General features: G+C 41.4%; 1 protein-coding gene across 5 annotated transcripts in view; it reads right to left on the minus strand.

Annotated features, from left to right (window-relative positions):
- Positions 1-4,272: 4,272 nt before the first annotated feature.
- Positions 4,273-17,842, minus strand: part of LOC105354674 (uncharacterized) — a 44,305-nt gene continuing 30,735 nt past the window's right edge. The window contains exons 1-13 of one of the 5 annotated variants that reach the window (XM_078953319.1): positions 17,052-17,344; positions 12,858-12,984; positions 12,666-12,776; positions 12,140-12,334; positions 11,878-12,058; positions 10,038-10,221; positions 9,822-9,919; positions 9,296-9,658; positions 8,086-8,178; positions 7,827-7,988; positions 7,341-7,528; positions 5,677-5,900; positions 4,273-5,089 (exon numbers count right to left, since the gene is read on the minus strand). In XM_078953319.1, coding sequence (XP_078809445.1) covers positions 4,477-5,089; positions 5,677-5,900; positions 7,341-7,528; positions 7,827-7,988; positions 8,086-8,178; positions 9,296-9,658; positions 9,822-9,919; positions 10,038-10,221; positions 11,878-12,058; positions 12,140-12,334; positions 12,666-12,776; positions 12,858-12,984; positions 17,052-17,200 — 2,688 coding nt within the window. In that variant the 5' untranslated portion in view covers positions 17,201-17,344 and the 3' untranslated portion in view covers positions 4,273-4,476. Of the gene's footprint in view, positions 5,090-5,676; positions 5,901-7,340; positions 7,529-7,826; positions 7,989-8,085; positions 8,179-9,295; positions 9,659-9,821; positions 9,920-10,037; positions 10,222-11,877; positions 12,059-12,139; positions 12,335-12,665; positions 12,777-12,857; positions 13,173-17,051; positions 17,345-17,842 lie in introns of those variants that run through there. The other 4 variants (XM_020705685.2, XM_011478785.3, XM_020705684.2 and 1 more) reach the window with 4 other exon arrangements.

Below are 17,842 nucleotides of genomic sequence, written 5' to 3' on the forward strand. Positions count from 1 at the left end.
TGTCACTCTTAAAAAAGAATATATGTATGGGAAAGACAAGTATATATGTGCGTGTGAGGAAGAGTATATATGTGCGTGTGAGAGAGGAGTATGCATGAAACGGAAGTGACTTTGCATGAAAAGGAAGGCACTTTGCATGAAAAGGAAGGCAGATGATTTCTCGTGCTCTGATTGGACGAGAGGCCGCCACCTCCTATTTTGAACAGACGCTAACATGAACCAGCAAGAAGGAGCCACGGTACAAATCGCCGTATTCGCTCACTCTTCCAGAAGGATGTTGTTTCCATTCCTTATGTAGTTTCTTTTTGGAATAATTTAGTTTATCATTTAGAATGTAAAAAGATTTGGAATTTACCAGCAAAATACTTTTTAACCAATAAAGTGAAAGAAATCTCATTCAAACTAATCCATAAATTCTATCCATCCAAACTATATCTGCAAAGATTCAAAAAAGATATTGATGTTGCCTCCTCTTTTTGTCAAGAACACCCTGAAGATGCTGTACATTTATTTTGGTCATGTCCCTTTTCCACTACTTTCTGGTCTAAAGTTTGTCATTTCATTTCCGCCCACATTGACCCTGACTTTCGCCTGTACTTACAAAATGTTATGTTTGGCATCACCCTCTGTCCATCTCGTAAAAAAAGAACAGTTGTACTTCATTAACCTTTTGTTGTTTTTATGCAAATGGCACATTCATAAATCAAAAGTTACGAATCATACTCCTCATTTCTCAATCTTTATCAATGAGTTCAAACAATACATTAAGACAATAAGAAACTCTGATAATAAGAACACCATCAAAACATTAGATCTGTGTGTTAGTTTCAATATATCTGCATAAAATGCATTAACCCACTGGCTTGTTCCTTCGTTGTTGTTGTTCACTGTTTAATATTGTTCTGTATTGAATTTTTACATTCAATAAAGTTTGAAAAAAAAAGAAGAAGGAGCCACGGGGGTCCTGCAGCAGGCCATCGGAACCTTAAGAAATATTTTATCTTCGCCTCACCATTGCCTTTTTTAAGACATGACAGCTGGTTTTCCCACATTTATATGTAGTTATGGATTAAAAAAAAGAGGAACTTGTTTTAATGTAAATGCGTGTTCCGGCGTCTACAGGAAGTGTCGCCCATAATTCATGCAAAGGCTCATGGGGGCTAGTAATAAGGTGGATACGGGTTTTCTGTTTCGGTGGCGCTTCTATTACCATTATTGGTATTTGAGACATTCTTTTGTGCCACTTGAGGTGAAGATAAAATATTTGTTAAGGTTCCAATGGCCTGCTGCAGGACCCCCGTGGCTCCTTCTTGCTGGTTCATGTCTGTTCAAAATGGGAGGTGGCGGCCTCTCGTCCAATCAGAGCACGAGAAATCATCTGCCTTCCGTTTCATGCTAAGTGCCTTCCTTTTCATGCAAAGTGCCTTCCTTTTCATACAAAGTGCCTTCCTTTTCATGCAAAGTCACTTCCTTTTCATGCAAAGTCACTTCCGTTTCATGCATACTCCTCTCACACGCACATATATACTCTTCCTCACACGCACATATATACTTGTCTTTCACATACGTATATTCTTTTTTGAGAGTGACAATGAGAGTGAGAATAATTGTATGTGTAAAGTAATATATATGCATGCGAGAGAGAGAATATATGTGTGTGCAAGTGAGAATATATGTATGCGATATAGAGTATATATGTATGTGCAAGAGAGAATATGTGTATGCGAAAGAGAGTATATATGACTGTGAGAGCAGCAATGTATGAATGTGAATGGTTCAGAATAAATAATGTCTTATACGGCCCCTCATACGAGTGGTTTGGGTGACGTTGTCCTAAAGTGCCGCCCTGACGGGAGGAGGCTGAAAAGGCAGTGTCGGGGATGAGAGGGGTCTTTTACCATTCTGCCAGCCCGCTTCCGGACTCTGGACCGGTACAGGTCCTGAATGGGGGGAAGGCTGGAACCAATAATCCTCTCAGCAGATCTGATGATTCTCTTGAGTCCATTACTGTGGTGTCTGGTAGCTGATCCAAACCAGACCGTGATGGATGTGGTCAGGACAGAATGAATTATTGCCGTGTAGAAGATGGTCAGCACCTCCAGAGGCAGGTTGAACTTCTTGAGTTGTCGCAAGAAGTACAACCTCTGCTGAGCCTTTTTCTGGAGTATATGAGAGGTCCACTTAAGGTCTCGTGAGATGGTGGACCCTAGGAACCTGTGTGAGTCTGCTGAGGGGACAGTGCTGTTGAGAATTGTGAGTGGGGGAGGTGGGTGTAGGGGGGGTTCCTCCAGAATTCCACTGTCATCTCCTAATTTTAAGTGGCCCGATGGCTGTGGTGTCGTCTGCAAACTTCAAGAGTTTTACAGAGGGGGCTCCTGATCTGCAGTCGTTTGTTTAGAGGGAGAGAACACACCCCTGGGGGGCGCCAGTGTTAAGGATCCGAGTGCTGGATGTGGACCGTCCCGGTTTCACCTGCTGCCTCCTGTCGATGAGGAAACTGGTGATCAGGTGGGGAGAGGCACGGCGAGCTGGGACAGCTTGTGGTGGAGGAGCTCTGGGACGATGGTGTTAACCCTTGTGCTATCTTAGATGACCCCACCCTTACTTTGACATGTTCTTCCTACCATGACAAAGGTGGATAAAGGTGGAAAGATTTCATGTAATCCATGGACACCAGTGAAGATCACAAATCACTGAAAAAAAAAGGTTCAGAGCACTGTCTAGTGGGTCTAGATGACCCAACTCCCAATGTTAAAGTGCCTAGGATAGCACAAGGGTTACGTGCAGAGCTAAAGTCCACAAATAGGACCCGTGCATAGGTCTCTGCAGTCAAGGTGGTGCAGGATGTAGTGGAGAGCCATGTTGACTGTGTCATCCCCTGACCTGTTCGCTCTGTAGGCAAACTGCAGGGGGTCTAGCAGAGGGTCTGTGATGACCTTCAGGTGATCCGGCACCAGTCGTTCAAAGGATTTCATGACTACCGAGGTCAGGGCGACTACTCTGTAGTCATTTAGTCCTGTGACTGGGGACTTCTGGGGACAGGGATGATGGTGGAGAGTTTGAGACAAGCAGGGACCACACACATCTGCAGGGAGCTGTTGAAGATCCTGGTGAAGATGGGAGCTAGCTGGTCAGCACAGACTTTCAGGCAGGATGGAGAGACTCCATCCGGTCCTGGAGCCTTCTTGATCTTCTGCTTCTGGAACTATGGACGCACATCTCGTTCACAGATCCTCAGAGCAGGGCAGGGGGCAGGTGTGGGGGAGGTTGGGTTGCAGGTCGATCCTGTGTGATGGAAATGGTGGCTCAGGGGGGAGGTGAAGTTCTTTCAAATCTGGGAAACTTGTAAAAATCCAGACGGATGGAGGAAGTGATGTTGAAGGACTTGTTCTTTGAAAATTCGCTGACAGAAACTTGTAACACTGTGGGATTTCTTTAATAAATGCATAAGCAGGCCGACAATGGGCTCAGTGATCACCTGTAACAAAGTCCTCGCAGAAGGAGCCTGAATCACAGCGTGGCTCTTGTGTTCCAGCTGATGCTCAGCCAGGCATGATGGTGCACATCTGAGCCCACTGCTCAATCCTCCATTACACTTATCAGAACAAAAACACAAGAAATAGGCTGAAAACCGTCTTTATTTTGATGCATAAAAGTTGCAAAAAGGGAGAAGCCTAATGAGCTTGATGTGGAAAAGCAGGGTAACTTCTGCAGATGCAATCGTCAAGGTCTCATTTATCTGTCATCCTCCTGCAGGTTCAGGAAGCATCTTTATCGGGGTTCCACAGAGAGGAATTTACAAAGACTGTAAATGTTTCAGCTGAATCACTTCTGGCAACCCTGAGAGGAGCAGATAATTACCACTCTGACAACCTTTGATCACAGCTCTGCTTGTTCACAGAACATCTGCGTTGATGGAACCATGAGATGACGGCTTTAAAATCCAGATTCTTTTTTTTTTCTTCTCCTTTTCATGCTCTGGCTGTGAATTGAAGCTCTGTCTCGGAGACAAGACCTGTAAAAGGAGAGAATTTGGTGGAGGGTAGCCTTCTGTAACAGTCCTCTGATTTTGTGGAAGCGGTGAAAGGTGATGGCTGCTGAAATGTTCTGACAGGAACGGGCCATGCGTGGGAGCAACATCCACTTGTAAATACCATGGGTGGAATGAATCACAGTTTTTTTTTATATATATATAAGAAGATGGAAAATGATTGAATAAAATGACTTGATGCTGGCGTTAGCTCAGGAAGGTAGGTGTGGAGTCAGGACGCAGAATGTGAAGACCTCGACACACAAAAGAAAGGTGTCTTTGAAAATGCCTCCAGACCGCAGAGCGACCTGGAAGCAAACACGCCTCCTACTCTCCCAGAGATGAAGCGTTTGCTGGCCACGCTTTTAGGAAGGAGGAGACCTTGGTGTGAGCTCATGTGACGGTCAGATGTATCCTAAGAATAAACACTTGTTCAGGTCCCTGCCTCAGCCTCTGCAGGAGTCCTGTACCTGCTCCTGTATCCTGCTCATCAGTCCTGCACTGATGCTGTTCTCCTCCAGGCTCAGGTGGCTCAGCGGGGAGTGCGTCCTGCACAGCAGCGCTCCCATGATGTCATTTCCTCCCACATCGCTGATGTCGTTCCTGTCCAGGTCCACCTGCCGCAGACTGGGGTTCTCCTTCAGCATGTCTGCCAGCAGCCGGACTCCGGGGTCGCCCAGATTGTTCTCATCTAAGATGATGTGAGCGAGAGCGCCGTTTCCTTTCAGACTCTCGAAAAGCTCCTTCCAGGCAGCCAGGTCTGCGCTGCTGGTCTGAGCCAGGCCCAAATACTGGAGGTGTGAGTGGGATCTCATGTACGATGCAATCACCCTCACCCCCTCACTGTTCAACCCATTTCCACCAATGTCCAGCTCCAGAAGAGTGAAAACCTCAAAAGAGCTCCACCCAGTGGGGAGCTGCAGCATCACGCCCTGCTCCGAGGGGAAAAGCAGCGCTTGATGGATGGAAGCTGCAGTCGCTGCGGTTTGCTCCTGGAGTTCGGCTATTCCAGTCAAAAGGGTCAGCAGGCCGTGGTCACGCAGGCGGTTTCCAAATAAACTGCAGGGCGACAAAAATAAATAAATAAATAAATAAAGATTTCTATGAAAATGTTCTCACACTGGATAAAAAAAATAATTGTAATTGGTTTCCTTTCTAATCGTTGCCATGACATTTTCAGGTTAAATATCAAATCCTCGTAAGGAAACCCTTTAGTAAAATCTGCTTATTACCAGAGAGTTGGACAGGAAGAGCTATGCTGTTCCCACAACTGCAGGATGGAAGGAGCACCATCAGCAGCAGGCTAGCTTAGCCAGCACAAACGCACATCCAGGTGGTCAACCGGAGTCCGCAGCGACCCAAAAACACCGCAGCAATAACAAGCAGAGCCTTTCCCTCTGTTAAAATAATGTCTACATTCAACAAAGCCCCAATGTTCAGCTGGGTGCTGTGGCTCATGGCCACTGGCTTATGGGGTGGTTGCCTGGCAACAGCTCATTGCTGGTGAAGAAGCCAGCGAGTCTTTATGTTAAGCTTGCAGTTATGAGAAAGCTGCTAAACTTCTCGTATCTTTATGAAAGCAGGGTGTTTTACTGAGTTTTGATGAAACAGAGCTCCTACAAATGTGGGTAAGGATTTTGACTTACTGCAAGCCTCTAATGTGTGGCTTCACCCTCAGAACCTCCAGCAGGATGTGGGCGCCGTACGGTCCTATGGTGTTGAGGTTGAGGTTGAGCATCTTGACCTGGGATGGGCTTCCCTTCAGCACCGTGGCCAGACTCAACAGCAGGTCATCTGTGAGGCCCGTGTTCCTCAGAACCAGCTGATCCACCTCATCAGATGTTTTCAGGACGCTCATCATGGCATCAAGCTACGTTCACAAGGACAAAGGATTCAAACGGGATCAGCTTAAAGGAAATGGAAAACAAAATGGTACATTTGAAAAGTAGACGTTTTGAATTTGGAAAAAAAAGAAGACGTAAATATTAAAAATGGATGCTGTAAACAGTTTTAAGGTCAAAAGTACACAATGTAAACTTGAAGGAAATGTTGAAAATCTGAGATAAATTGTAAATTTAAAACAAATAAAAGGTAAGCTTAAAATAAATATCAAGAATCAAAAAATGTACATTTAAAAATTGAAATAAAAAAAACTGTAATGTGACCCCGAAAGGGAACAAACAGTTCAGAAGATTAATGAATGAATGAAAAAAAAAAAAAACTAAAAAGAAATGAAAAAAAGCAGCTGTTTTGTGTTTTTAACATTATTTATTTAATCTCTCCCTCTTCGCTTAATTTACAGTTTCTTCTCAGACTTTTTGTTGTCTGAGTTCATCCTAATTTTACGTGAGGCTTGGAGCTCATTGGAAAATGGCAGATATGACATCAGCAAAACCTCCGTCACCCAATCTCAAACATGTCTCAGTAACCAATGGGCTCAAAGTCCCACCCCCACGTTTAAATCAAGATCAACTCCAAAAACAAAAATCTGAATTAAGGACTGACAGCAGGGACAGAAATGACGATGTGCTCTTTCAAATTTGTTTACATTTTTTTTAATGTACAAACTGGTTTTTCATTCACCTTATTTGACCTCATATTAAACCTGCTAATTTTGCTAAAAACAAAATAAAAAAAAGACAGAAAAGCGAGCATTAAGGCCTCCTTTCTCCTCATTTATTCTCAGATCACAGATTCTTTCAGTCTATTTTTTTTTTAACCCTGACCTGGAGGAATTCAGAGTCTCCAGAGAGACAAACGGCTTGGCTGTCGGCCACATTCACAGTTCCACTTTAGCCGACTTTGAGGAATTTTTCAGGAACGTTTTGAGTCTTTTTCTCCGTGATCACTTGGACAGAAACAAGCGCCTGCCCTGCCAAGATAAAAGCCTGCGACTATTTGTTATCACTGTGTGAGGAGCACCAAAACGCTAAAGTAATCTTGCAGAAACTAATTCTTTTGAACAAACTTAGGTCTTTATTTGTCAGGGAAACAGGATAAAAAACAGAAATATACACACACATAAATATAAATAAACATATGTAAACCAATTCTCAGATGTGAATTTCTAACAAACTCCCGCCGCTCTGCAGTAACTATGTCCTAGAAAATGACAGTTTTTTTATTTCGACTAAAACAACATAATCATAATTGAAAGACCGCTGGGAACGCTTTGAAAATTGTTCAGAAGATGATCGGTTGTGGGGACTTTAAACTCTAAAATGAGGATGCTGAAAGACTGTTTGACTCTGATGTGCAGCTCACGGCAGGGAAAAAGATTCGCCGTGGTAAATCTGGGTTGGATGCTCACCTGTGCCTCCAGGTCTTTTTCTTTAACAGGCTCCTCTTTTTTCTCGCTGTGGCGTGCCGTGTCCTCTTCCTCCTCACGCTCACCGTCAGCTTGCACAGGGTTGTCACTTTCTGCACTGAGCTCCACATCTGAGCTCTGGGCTTTGGGGCTCGACGAAAGACTTTTCTGAAGCCGGCACCTTTCCAGGACTGGCTCACAGAGAGAGGAAGATAAACAACTCAGCTGCAAATAAAACTGTCTGATCTCACTTTGTGCTTTTGTTTGAGCAACAGAATGAAGCCTATCTGCAGAAATTTATGCATGCAGGAAAGGATTTCAGTTCGTCGGATCTCTCCAACTTGTAATCAATCTTCTGCCAAGCAGACACTGGTCCATGGACGCTCCTGCAAATTCTGTCTTTTCTGCAGAAGTCTATTATGTAAATCAGCTGCAGCGCTCTGGTGAGCCCCAGTTGTGATCCTGCTGTGCAGAAGTTTCTTTACTCACTGCTTGCCTTCAACCGGTGTTTGTTTGGGCCTCGCTTCAACGCTGCGCTCATTTCCACGCACTCCTCATAGAAATCCCTCAGTCTTTCCCCATCTCTGTTTTTCCCTTCTGCCTCTTTTTCTTTGTTCTCCTTCGTCGGCGCTTCCTCATCCGGCAGTGGATCTATAAAAGGCACACCCATGTTGTTTAACATTTTCTATTTCCACAGATTCTGTTAAATGGAAAATTCACTGAAAAGGATAGAAGGTCATCCAATTACCAATATGGCCTCCTTTCTTTTCAATAACAGTCACAAGCTTTCCATTCATGGAGTCGGTCAGTTTCTTGATCCTGGTTGGCTGCAAATGTCCTGCTTCAGAAAAGCCCAAACCTTCAAAACTGTACGGCTGAATAGCTCCAATATTTGCTCACCAACCTAATGTCAGGTTGGTGTTGTAAGTGGCTGTAAGCTAGCGCCACAGCAAGTGAACAAAGGGATGTTGGGAAGCTAGGGCAGGCTGTGTGCCAACAGTCCCGCCCACAACTCAGAACAGAGCTCCTGCCGCTCTGTAGAAACTACTGTATGTTCTAGAAAACAACATTTTTTGTGTGTTTTAGCTAAAAAAGCCATAATCATAATTGAAAGACCACTGAGAACGCTTTGAAAATAGATCAAAAGGGGTGGGACTTAGCTGGCCATCCATGCAGTCGAGTACTTTGAAGCATGTGACGGAGCGTTGCTTTACTAAAAGATGTCCATTTTTTGGGGGGACCACAGCTTAAAGAAAGTGTCTTCTAAAACTGTCAGTATGTCTGCGAGTTGATTTGGGGTCCATTTTCAACTAGCTCATCTTTAACAATACCGGCCCATACTAACACCCCACCTCCACCTTGCTGGTGTCTGAGTCAAGGTGGAGCTTTGTGTTGTAACTGATCCAACCACGGGCCCATCCCATCTCATTGGTCCTCAAAACCTTGATAGTTTAGGCTCGGTTTTGATGTTTTACCGTATGTGTCTTGTAAAGAGATGCTCGGTTTTTGACCTTTCTTTGGCCGTGTCTCTAAGAACTGAACATCTCGTACTTCTTCACACTCCAGTTGCAGTTTTGGAACATGGCGGCACTGGAGGAGAAAGGCTTCCTGGTGGCTTCACGTTTAATTCTTCTGAAATCTTTGGCAGCTATTTTATTTCTTTTCATCTTTTTGCGACTGGGTTGACAATTTGCAGCAAAACGTTGGTTCTGTGATCACGCCCTAATATCTTTGCTATTTAAAAAGTGCTGCATCCGTCTGAAAGACTTTTTTTAAATTTCATTTTGACCCATTTTACCTGATGAGAAGACTCTACCAAATAATTAAATGCCCCTCCTTTGGCCATGCCCTCTTTTGTTACACAAATCACTTGTCACCTGATGTGCTTTAAATCCAATACGCATTCCAGTTTGTGTACACAGTGTGATGGGACAGAAGCCAACCAAAACAGAGCTCACCTGGGTTCTTGTAAGCCTCGTCTGTTAGCGGGACTGCAGCATTACCAGCTGGTTTTGAATCTTTTCTGTGTCTTGTCTTCTCTCCAAATGTCTCCGTCACTGTTGACCCCTCAGAGCCTTTTCTGTCTTGGCCCCCGTCCCCCTCTTTACATCCAGCCGCCTTGTCTTTGCTCCCCCGCTGATTACTTTGACCTTTGCGTCTTTTCCTTTCTGACGTCTCTTTAGTTCCAGCTACAGCGAGGTCTTCACTGTCAGTGGATGCTCCAATGCTTTCCTTGATGTGTTTTTTTGTCCTTCGTGCTGATTTCTTCACAGGCTTGGCTGGGATGAAAAGAGGGGACGACGGGCACGAATCGACGGCCCCTAGATTCAAAACCATGAAATCAGAGTGGAGAAATGCTGTGTGGGGCGTTTTGACCTTAAACTAGTTCATCCAAACCAAGGACTGGGCCCAGAGTCAACAATGTTGCTGAGCAAGCTTTAAGAACTAATGGAAAATTGAAACAACAATTTCAAGGCTTTGTACCATTGCCAGTTTTCTTCTCAAGAGGGAGAATTACATTTTCCTTTGTGCCGTTGTTCAGCTGCTGGAAGGAGCTGGATTTGTTTCGAAGGCTCGTACATCTGAAAAACAGGAAAAAAGGGCTTTCATCCAGACACATTTTCACCGTGTGGTGCGGTCTCAATTCATTTCCTCCATTTGCCACAAATGGGCGAATGTCCGAGTAGATGAAACCCCGACCTGTAGCAGGGCGTCCCACCAGCCAGCCAAGTCAGTCTGAAGAAGCTCTTCCTGCCCTGCTGAAAGCCGGGAGCATAGCGGTACTCACAGCAGGAGCTGATTCTGGTCACCATGATGCCGTTAATGTATATGGAGGCACTGAAGGGGTAACCGATGTGCCTCTGAGACACAAACTGGAACTGTTCTGAAAGACAAAGTACATGTTTTGTGCTCCATTTAGAGCAAACTGGACGATTTTACAATGTGCTCTACATCTCTTGGGTTTTTAACACATTATTGTGGCATTTTCCTAATGATGGAGGAAAGATAAAGAAAACTAGGCTTACATTGGATTTCTGAGTATTTCTTTATCCAAATCTTTTTGACTCAGGAGCAGATGAAAAAAATGCTGTTGAAAAAGCTTGCAGCAGTGACAAAGGTGCTACGATCAGCTCCATTCTGATGCATCCACTTGTAGATGGCTAGATGTCAGCTCGAATGAGAAAAACAAAGACGTTCATAGATCTATTTGTCTACTAGTGGATGTATCAGAACTGAGCAGAGCAGGGAGCTTGTATTGTATTGTATGAGCGTATTTTCTACGTCTTTTTCAAACAGCATTTTTTATTTTGCCTTAGCAATTTTTTGCTCCCGATGTTACGACAGAGCTTAAGGGCCGGTGTAAAACAGAAAAATTAATACATTTATGAAATAAAGTTGTAAAATTGTGACTTTTTTTCTTGTAATATCACAACTTTATTTTCATAAATGCATTTACTTAAGCCATGCATTTAAAAAAATATGTATAGTCGGTTGTGTGAATCTCTGTTAACATTATGTACCGACTGAATCCATCAATGCAGCCATTTGTGGCGGCTTGCGTAAATGACGCGCTCGCCGGAAACTCAATGAGAGTCAAGAATCTTTTTCTGAAGAGGCACAGTTTCCTGCAAATTCTTTTCAATGTCCTCATAATCACAATAAAACAGTGTTGAATCAGTAAACTTAGTATCTAGACTTCGTATCTCCTTATATGTTGAATGAATGCTGAAGTAAAGGCTTACAATGTGCTCTACATTTCTCACACTGAAACACAATGTTGGTTCCTTTTTGTTGTTGTTTGCTAGGCAAACAGCCTTTTTCCCCATAAATGTACGACTTTAATCTAATTTATAATGTTGCAATAACTTTTAACTTTGTAATAGTAATTTTCTTTTACTTTGTTTTCATAAATTACAACTTTATTTGAGCACATTAAGGATGTTTTTTTCTGATAATATCTAAACTACTTCCTTTTATAAACTCTACCCTAAAAAATCGTCATATGATTCACAACAATTTGAAAAAAAAAAATACTCAGAAATGCAATTTTGAGCTTTTAAAAAAATCAGAATCACACTCTATCTATCTATCTATCTATCTATCTATCTATCTATCTATCTATCTGTCTATCTGTCTATCTATCTATCTATCTATCTATCTATCTATCTATCTATCTATCTATCTATCTGTCTATCTGTCTATCTATCTATCTATCTATCTATCTATCTATCTATCTATCTATCTATCTATCTATCTATCTATCTATCTATCTATCTGTCTATCTGTCTATCTATCTATCTATCTATCTATCTATCTATCTATCTGTCTATCTATCTATCTATCTATCTATCTATCTGTCTATCTATCTATCTATCTATCTATCTATCTGTCTATCTATCTATCTATCTGTCTATCTGTCTGTCTGTCTGTCTGTCTGTCTGTCTGTCTGTCTGTCTGTCTGTCTGTCTGTCTGTCTGTCTGTCTGTCTGTCTGTCTGTCTGTCTGTCTCAGTCACAGAAACTGTTTTGTTGGGACTTGCCGCCGCGAGTGATCAGGCCTTTGAAGACACAAATGTTCTCTCCTCCGGTGACTTGCTGAAGCACTTTCAGCTCATCTCGAGTGACCTCTGAGTTTGATCCTCGATGGCGTTGACCCAGGTAGGTCATGGTCACCGTCACATTGGATTTCTTGGCTTCTTTTTTTGCTTTGAGGTGGCTCTGCTATAAAAGGGACAGAAAAACATGTAAATTTGTTTCAAAAGGAACTAAAAGAGCTCGGTTTACTCCATCTGTTAGTTAGACCTGTTTCCCTGAGTGATCTCCGGTTCTGTGCGAAGCAACGGACGAGAGCGACCCTCGCCGCTTGTCGTACAGGTAAGGGCAGGACTGACTCAGAGCCCCTCTGATGGAGCTCAGACTTGAAGCTTTAGTTGTGATGGCTGGAAGATAAAAGTGACCTTTTCCTGGTCTTTCAGATCCAACTGTTGGTTCATCTAGCTGGAGAAAAACACAACATGCTGCATTCAGCTAACAAAACAAAAACTTGATTTGTTTTCTGCTCAATCATTTTGCCCACTTTGCATTCCACATAAAACAGATTTAGGTGACGAAACACATTTATCTGTTCCAAAACCTGACCATTTAAATCCTGGAAAAGGGTTTAAATGTCCTCAGACAAACTACAGGGAGTTTATATAACTGATGCTGAATTATGAAACAGTTTAAAAGGTTTGTATTATAGCTTGAATGTCAGAGTGTTCAGAAATAGGCGGTAGGGTCTGAAATAAATGAGAACTATTTTTGCTATAGATTTTGCTCCAGTTTTTACCTTGTAGATCTCCACTGTGTCTGGATTTTCCAGCAGCAGCAGTTTACTCTTTGCTCTTATCAGACTGGCGATGGACTGGACCATTTTATCATCTCTTGGCAGAGCTGGCATCTTTAAGAACAAAGTAATTCATCTCAGAGAGAAAACAAGAGGTGATGAAAATAAAAACTACAGGTAACGTGAAGCTCTTACAGGAGTGTCCCTGCCTCCTCCGTGAACTCCTCGGTAAAACAGATGCTGCAGCACAGAGCTGCTGTTTCTTCGGATTTTCCTCATTGATGCTTTCTGATATGGTTCCATTCCCAATGGATTGTTCTGCCTAGAAAAAGTACTTGTATCATACAGTAGAGCTAGACACAACTTCATTAATTTATCCTTTGGAAGGGGGCAGCAACAGTGTCGGTGAAACCAAGCATGGGTGATAAATGAGGTTGTGAAGTATTAAGTCTTTCTCCAGCCTGTGCACAAGTTTTCAGTTAGGACCTAAATTCCTATTATGGTGCCTAATATCTGGAAGGAAAAAAAAAGAAAAGAAAAAAACACCACCTAAGGAAAGTCTATACAGAGGTGACACTGATCTTTGTTTTTCCACTCTGCTCTGACAGGCCTCTATTGTTCTCCTTCAGCGGGTTGGAGTACCTGAAACCTAATCGATGCGGCTGCAGCCGCGTCATCTGCTGGACTTCTGGAAAACGAGACAGCAGGTAGGCAAGCTTCCCCTGAGATCTTCACACCAAACTCATTGGTAGAGATGGACAAATGTGAAATGCAACTCACATCCTCAATTCTAATAGACGTTGTAGCGCCATCTGGTGGCGGCAGATGGTATTACAGTTTTTTTCAGTGGCTTTAGTACAATTCTCAGATCAGAATTGAAGTTTGCAAATACGTGTGTGCATTTCTCAAAACAATTTGTACAAACAGCAAAACACTATGGATTTCTTGCAAAAGCCTGTAACTTGCTCAAAATCTTTAGTTCATCTCTCCAAACTAAGTCTTTATGTCATTAAACATGTCAGTGCCATCAGAACGACAAGTCCTTGTGTCATTGTCTACGAACAAGACAGTCAAATGACTTAGTCATGTTGTCAATATAACTGTGTACTTTAGAGGGAGGTTCTGATGGAAACTATGGCTAAAGTTTGGATGACAATTATTGCAAAATGTAAGTTACATCTTTTTTGTGTGATTGCAAGAGACTGGACAAGATTCAAATTTACACTTTTATTGTTCATATAGTAATTTGTTGACAGACCATGCCATACCAACATAGAAAAAACCCACTGCAAACAGTAACACAAAGGGAAAAGAAAGATAGGACAGATAGGACAATATTCTGTCCAACAGTACAGGCAGTGCAGTAGGAATTGGTGTGGTCTTCCTACACCTCTTGTCGTTCCTGTATGTTACGTAGGACACAAATTCTCATCCACATCACAGCGAATATCCTCTCTTGCAATGCAGCAAAATATGTTTGTCACATTATGACAACTTGGTCAACCATTTTGCAGTTAATGCAGAGTGAACTATATAATACATTTTGATCCACATGACATAAACATTTGATAACGTAGCAAAGAGCAGAGAATTGTACATAATCATTTGCATGGATGTACCAAAGCAATTGCAACTTGTTCAAAGAAGTGAGAAACTGCTTATATGATGTGCACAAGTGACATCATGATGTGAAGATTGAACAAATAGTTTTGGGAATTTCATTCTGATCTGAGAATTGTACTAAAGAGACTGAGAAAAACTGTAAGAGCAGACCTGTTTGGCCTGACTAACGGCAAAAGTGTAGAGAACATTTCTAAACCTACACGTCTCCCAACCCCTTCATACTACTGAATGAACTCATTTCTGCATCTACAGAGGTCATTCAGGGCTTTTACCAAATGTGAAGTTTTGGGAATTGTAGTTTTTGGTGGATTTTAGAAAAGATTTTGATTTCTTCTCTAGTAGTGAGGAGGAGATGCCAAAAACTCAGTCAAAAAGATTGATAGGATGTGGAGGATCAATACAAAAGTTACAGGAGAAAATCACCATTTGTTTAATTTTTCAGGTAGATTTTGGATTGTTTTATTTTGATTGATGTTTTTATTATTATTGTAATTTTTATTTAACTTAAATTAATTTAAGTTATTAAAACTGCTTCTAGTCTTTCATTTCACAGTTGAGCTAATAGAGGTCGTGTCAAACTTTCTGACTGTTTTCCTAGCAAATTTATGGATCTATTTTTAAGAATGATAGATTTGTCAACTTAACATTGGCTGATCGCTTAACACAACTTTATCTGTTTTTTCCCCTCCTCAACTAAATTAATTTTTAATTTTTAGATTTATGTTTAGCTTCTAAAAATACAGTATTTTTCTGGGTATACATTGTAGGTTTTTGGCCAGACAAACGACTTATACTCAGCAGACACTTATGTGTTTTGTTTTGTTTTTATCAATAGAGGCTTTTATATTTTTTCTTTTCCCACTAAAAACCACTAGAGGGCACTGCAGGTGTGTGTATGTCAGTATTTGCTACTGACAGCAATGCAGAAGAAGACAAACATGGAGGAGAATCTGATTGTTCTCCTCCTGAACTTGATGATATTTTTTTTTCATTTGCATCAGGACATTATTATTATTGTTTTTATTATTTCCTAATGCGGACTATAGCAAGTCTTCAAGCTGGGTTGCAGAGACACAGAAGTACCGCTGAAAGCGCCGTCATTCAGATGCAGCTGCTGCAGGAGATGGTAAAGTTCACAGAAAAAAGGAATGAATCATGTCACCAAACATGGACACATATTTACCGGTGCTTTTGTAAACCTTTTCTGTGCACGTAAATGAGATATACAGTCAATGCTTAGCAATGGAGCGATGAGGCTGAATACTCGTCTCTTTCTCCCAAAAGTGTGACATATATTCCAGTGCGCTTACATGTGATTTTTTTTTCTTTGTTATAATGCTTTTATTTATTCATTTTACTCCAGACTGACTTATATTTCCATCTTTGTCAGCTGTTGGTCCGGGGTCTAGCTTTACAGCAACCACAAAAGTGTCTATGACGAGGAGAAGAGCCGTTAAAATCGTGTTTTATTGCTTTCAGTTTAGTTTTTGGAGTTTGGAGGAAGAATTTCAAAAGTTCTTTTACAGATGTGTTAGCTGAAAGGCTTCCCAACAGGATGTTTGGGATTTAAACATAAGTAGTGTTGACACTAGTGGTCCATGCAGCCTGTTAGCTGAGCCTCTTCCTGACATTTTAGGATGTTTGTCGACATGCTTGGAATTATAAGTGTGTGTTTACAGGCCAGGGATAATTTAAAAAAAACAACAATCAGACACCATGTGCCCCCACATGTATTTTTTCTGCAATGTTTATTCCAATAATCCAGAAAGTCTATGTCCCACAGAAATAATGCTAGTAGACGGAACCGGTGGATTGTCCCTAAAATGGGGCTGTGCTTGTTTTACAAAGTTCAAGTTATGATGTGTAGCAAACTGATATTAGCCCTTAGATTGGTATCATCTTGGTTTGACTCAAATGTTGTCCCGTTTTAGCTAAAGGAGTGCCGTCCCCGCCAGAGGGGCTTTTTCTAGGAAGGAAAAAGAAAACCACATCTAATCTGCTTCGTCAAGGAGAATCTCGTGTATCTGAAACAACTAGAGTTTAGTGTTTCAAATACAAAAGGAGTTTATACAAATATACTCCAGGTTCATCCTGTGCAACACAAAAAGAAGATACCATCTATTTGTTCAGCTGCTGGACCTGATCAAGACTAAAATTCTAATGATTAATTTTGTATTACAGTTGGAAAAATATCGAAGCATTTAAAAAGGGAAATGTCTTATTAAATGCGCACAAAGTTTCTTCAAAACTTCTTCAAATACTGGAAAAATAAAGTGAAACTTTTTTTTCCAAACACAGCTGAAACGTCCACAAAGATCTGAATGTTTAGATTTGAATTATTTTCAAATAACATTGAAGGAATTGTGGTCGCTGAAGCGCTTTCACCCTTTATTTAAAATAGCAACTTCTGCTGCAGGCTATTTTCATGAATTACTATAGAAGAGAACAGTATTGTGCATAAAGAGCAGAGCGTTGTGAAGTGAAAAAGGCTGAAATAGACTGAGGCATGCCAGGATATGAATGAAAAAAAGGATCAAATGAGAAAAACAAGGACGAAAACTCCTAAAAAGAAGAATAGTTTTGATTAATAAAGTATTTTTAGTATTGAAGAGGAGAACTGGTTGGCATTGACTTGCTTCCTCTCCCCTTTAATGACCTGTAAAGTCACATTTTAATGCTTGTCTAATTAGAAAAGCATTAAAATGATTGAACTTTAGGATGTGATCTCTCAGATTTACTGGATTTTAAAAAGCACACGCCGCTTACCTGTGGCCTCGTCGGGGTCTGGAGCTGCACGTGGTGATCTGATGCTTCCACAGCCGCTGAGCTCCTGCTCTCTGCCAGCAGGTGACACCTGAGCGGCCGACACCTTTGGCCCCGGGGCCTCCATCGCCTGACTGCTCTTCTACATTCATCTTTTATGACCTGTGCTCTGCAGCTCAACAGCACGTTGCTTACAGGGTTTTCAGCATCTGTCAAGTCATTTCAAATACTGAGAACGTTTTTTTATAATAGGAACAATCTATAATTTGTAATAGGAAATCTATAAAGTACTACTTTAAAATATTACTTTACGATCTGAAAAGATAAAAAATGTCAGACTGGACTAATCCTTTTTGCCACAAGGTCATCAAAATGATTTATTTATGTAGTTATTTGTTTGGTAATTTGCGTCATTATCAGTTTTCCTCTTGAGCTGCCGTGACGGGTCCGTTTCTCCTCAGTGAGATCAATAAAGTTTAATGAAAGCAATAAATGACGTGGGCGGAGTTTGGGATGGAAACGTCAGCCTGATGAACTGAAGGTCAATCATCTTTGGTTGAGGCGTTTTAGAGCCAAAAGTGCTCAATGATCATTTTTTTATGCACCAACGTCTTTTCGCCAAAAATATCCTTCAGTAGGTTTTTTTTTTCTGGCACTCACTTCACATTTTTCTCTGAAGTTTATTTTAAATAGTCTATTTATTCATTTAATCTGTTTGTTTGCTGTTTTAAGTGTTAATTTGCAGCAGTTTTAGGTTGATGTCATCTAATTATTTCATGTCTCATGTGACATCT

Source organism: Oryzias latipes, chromosome 9 (genome assembly GCF_053564925.1).
Source record: "Oryzias latipes strain Hd-rR chromosome 9, Olatipes_Hd-rR_3.1".
Classification (NCBI taxonomy): domain Eukaryota; kingdom Metazoa; phylum Chordata; class Actinopteri; order Beloniformes; family Adrianichthyidae; genus Oryzias; species Oryzias latipes.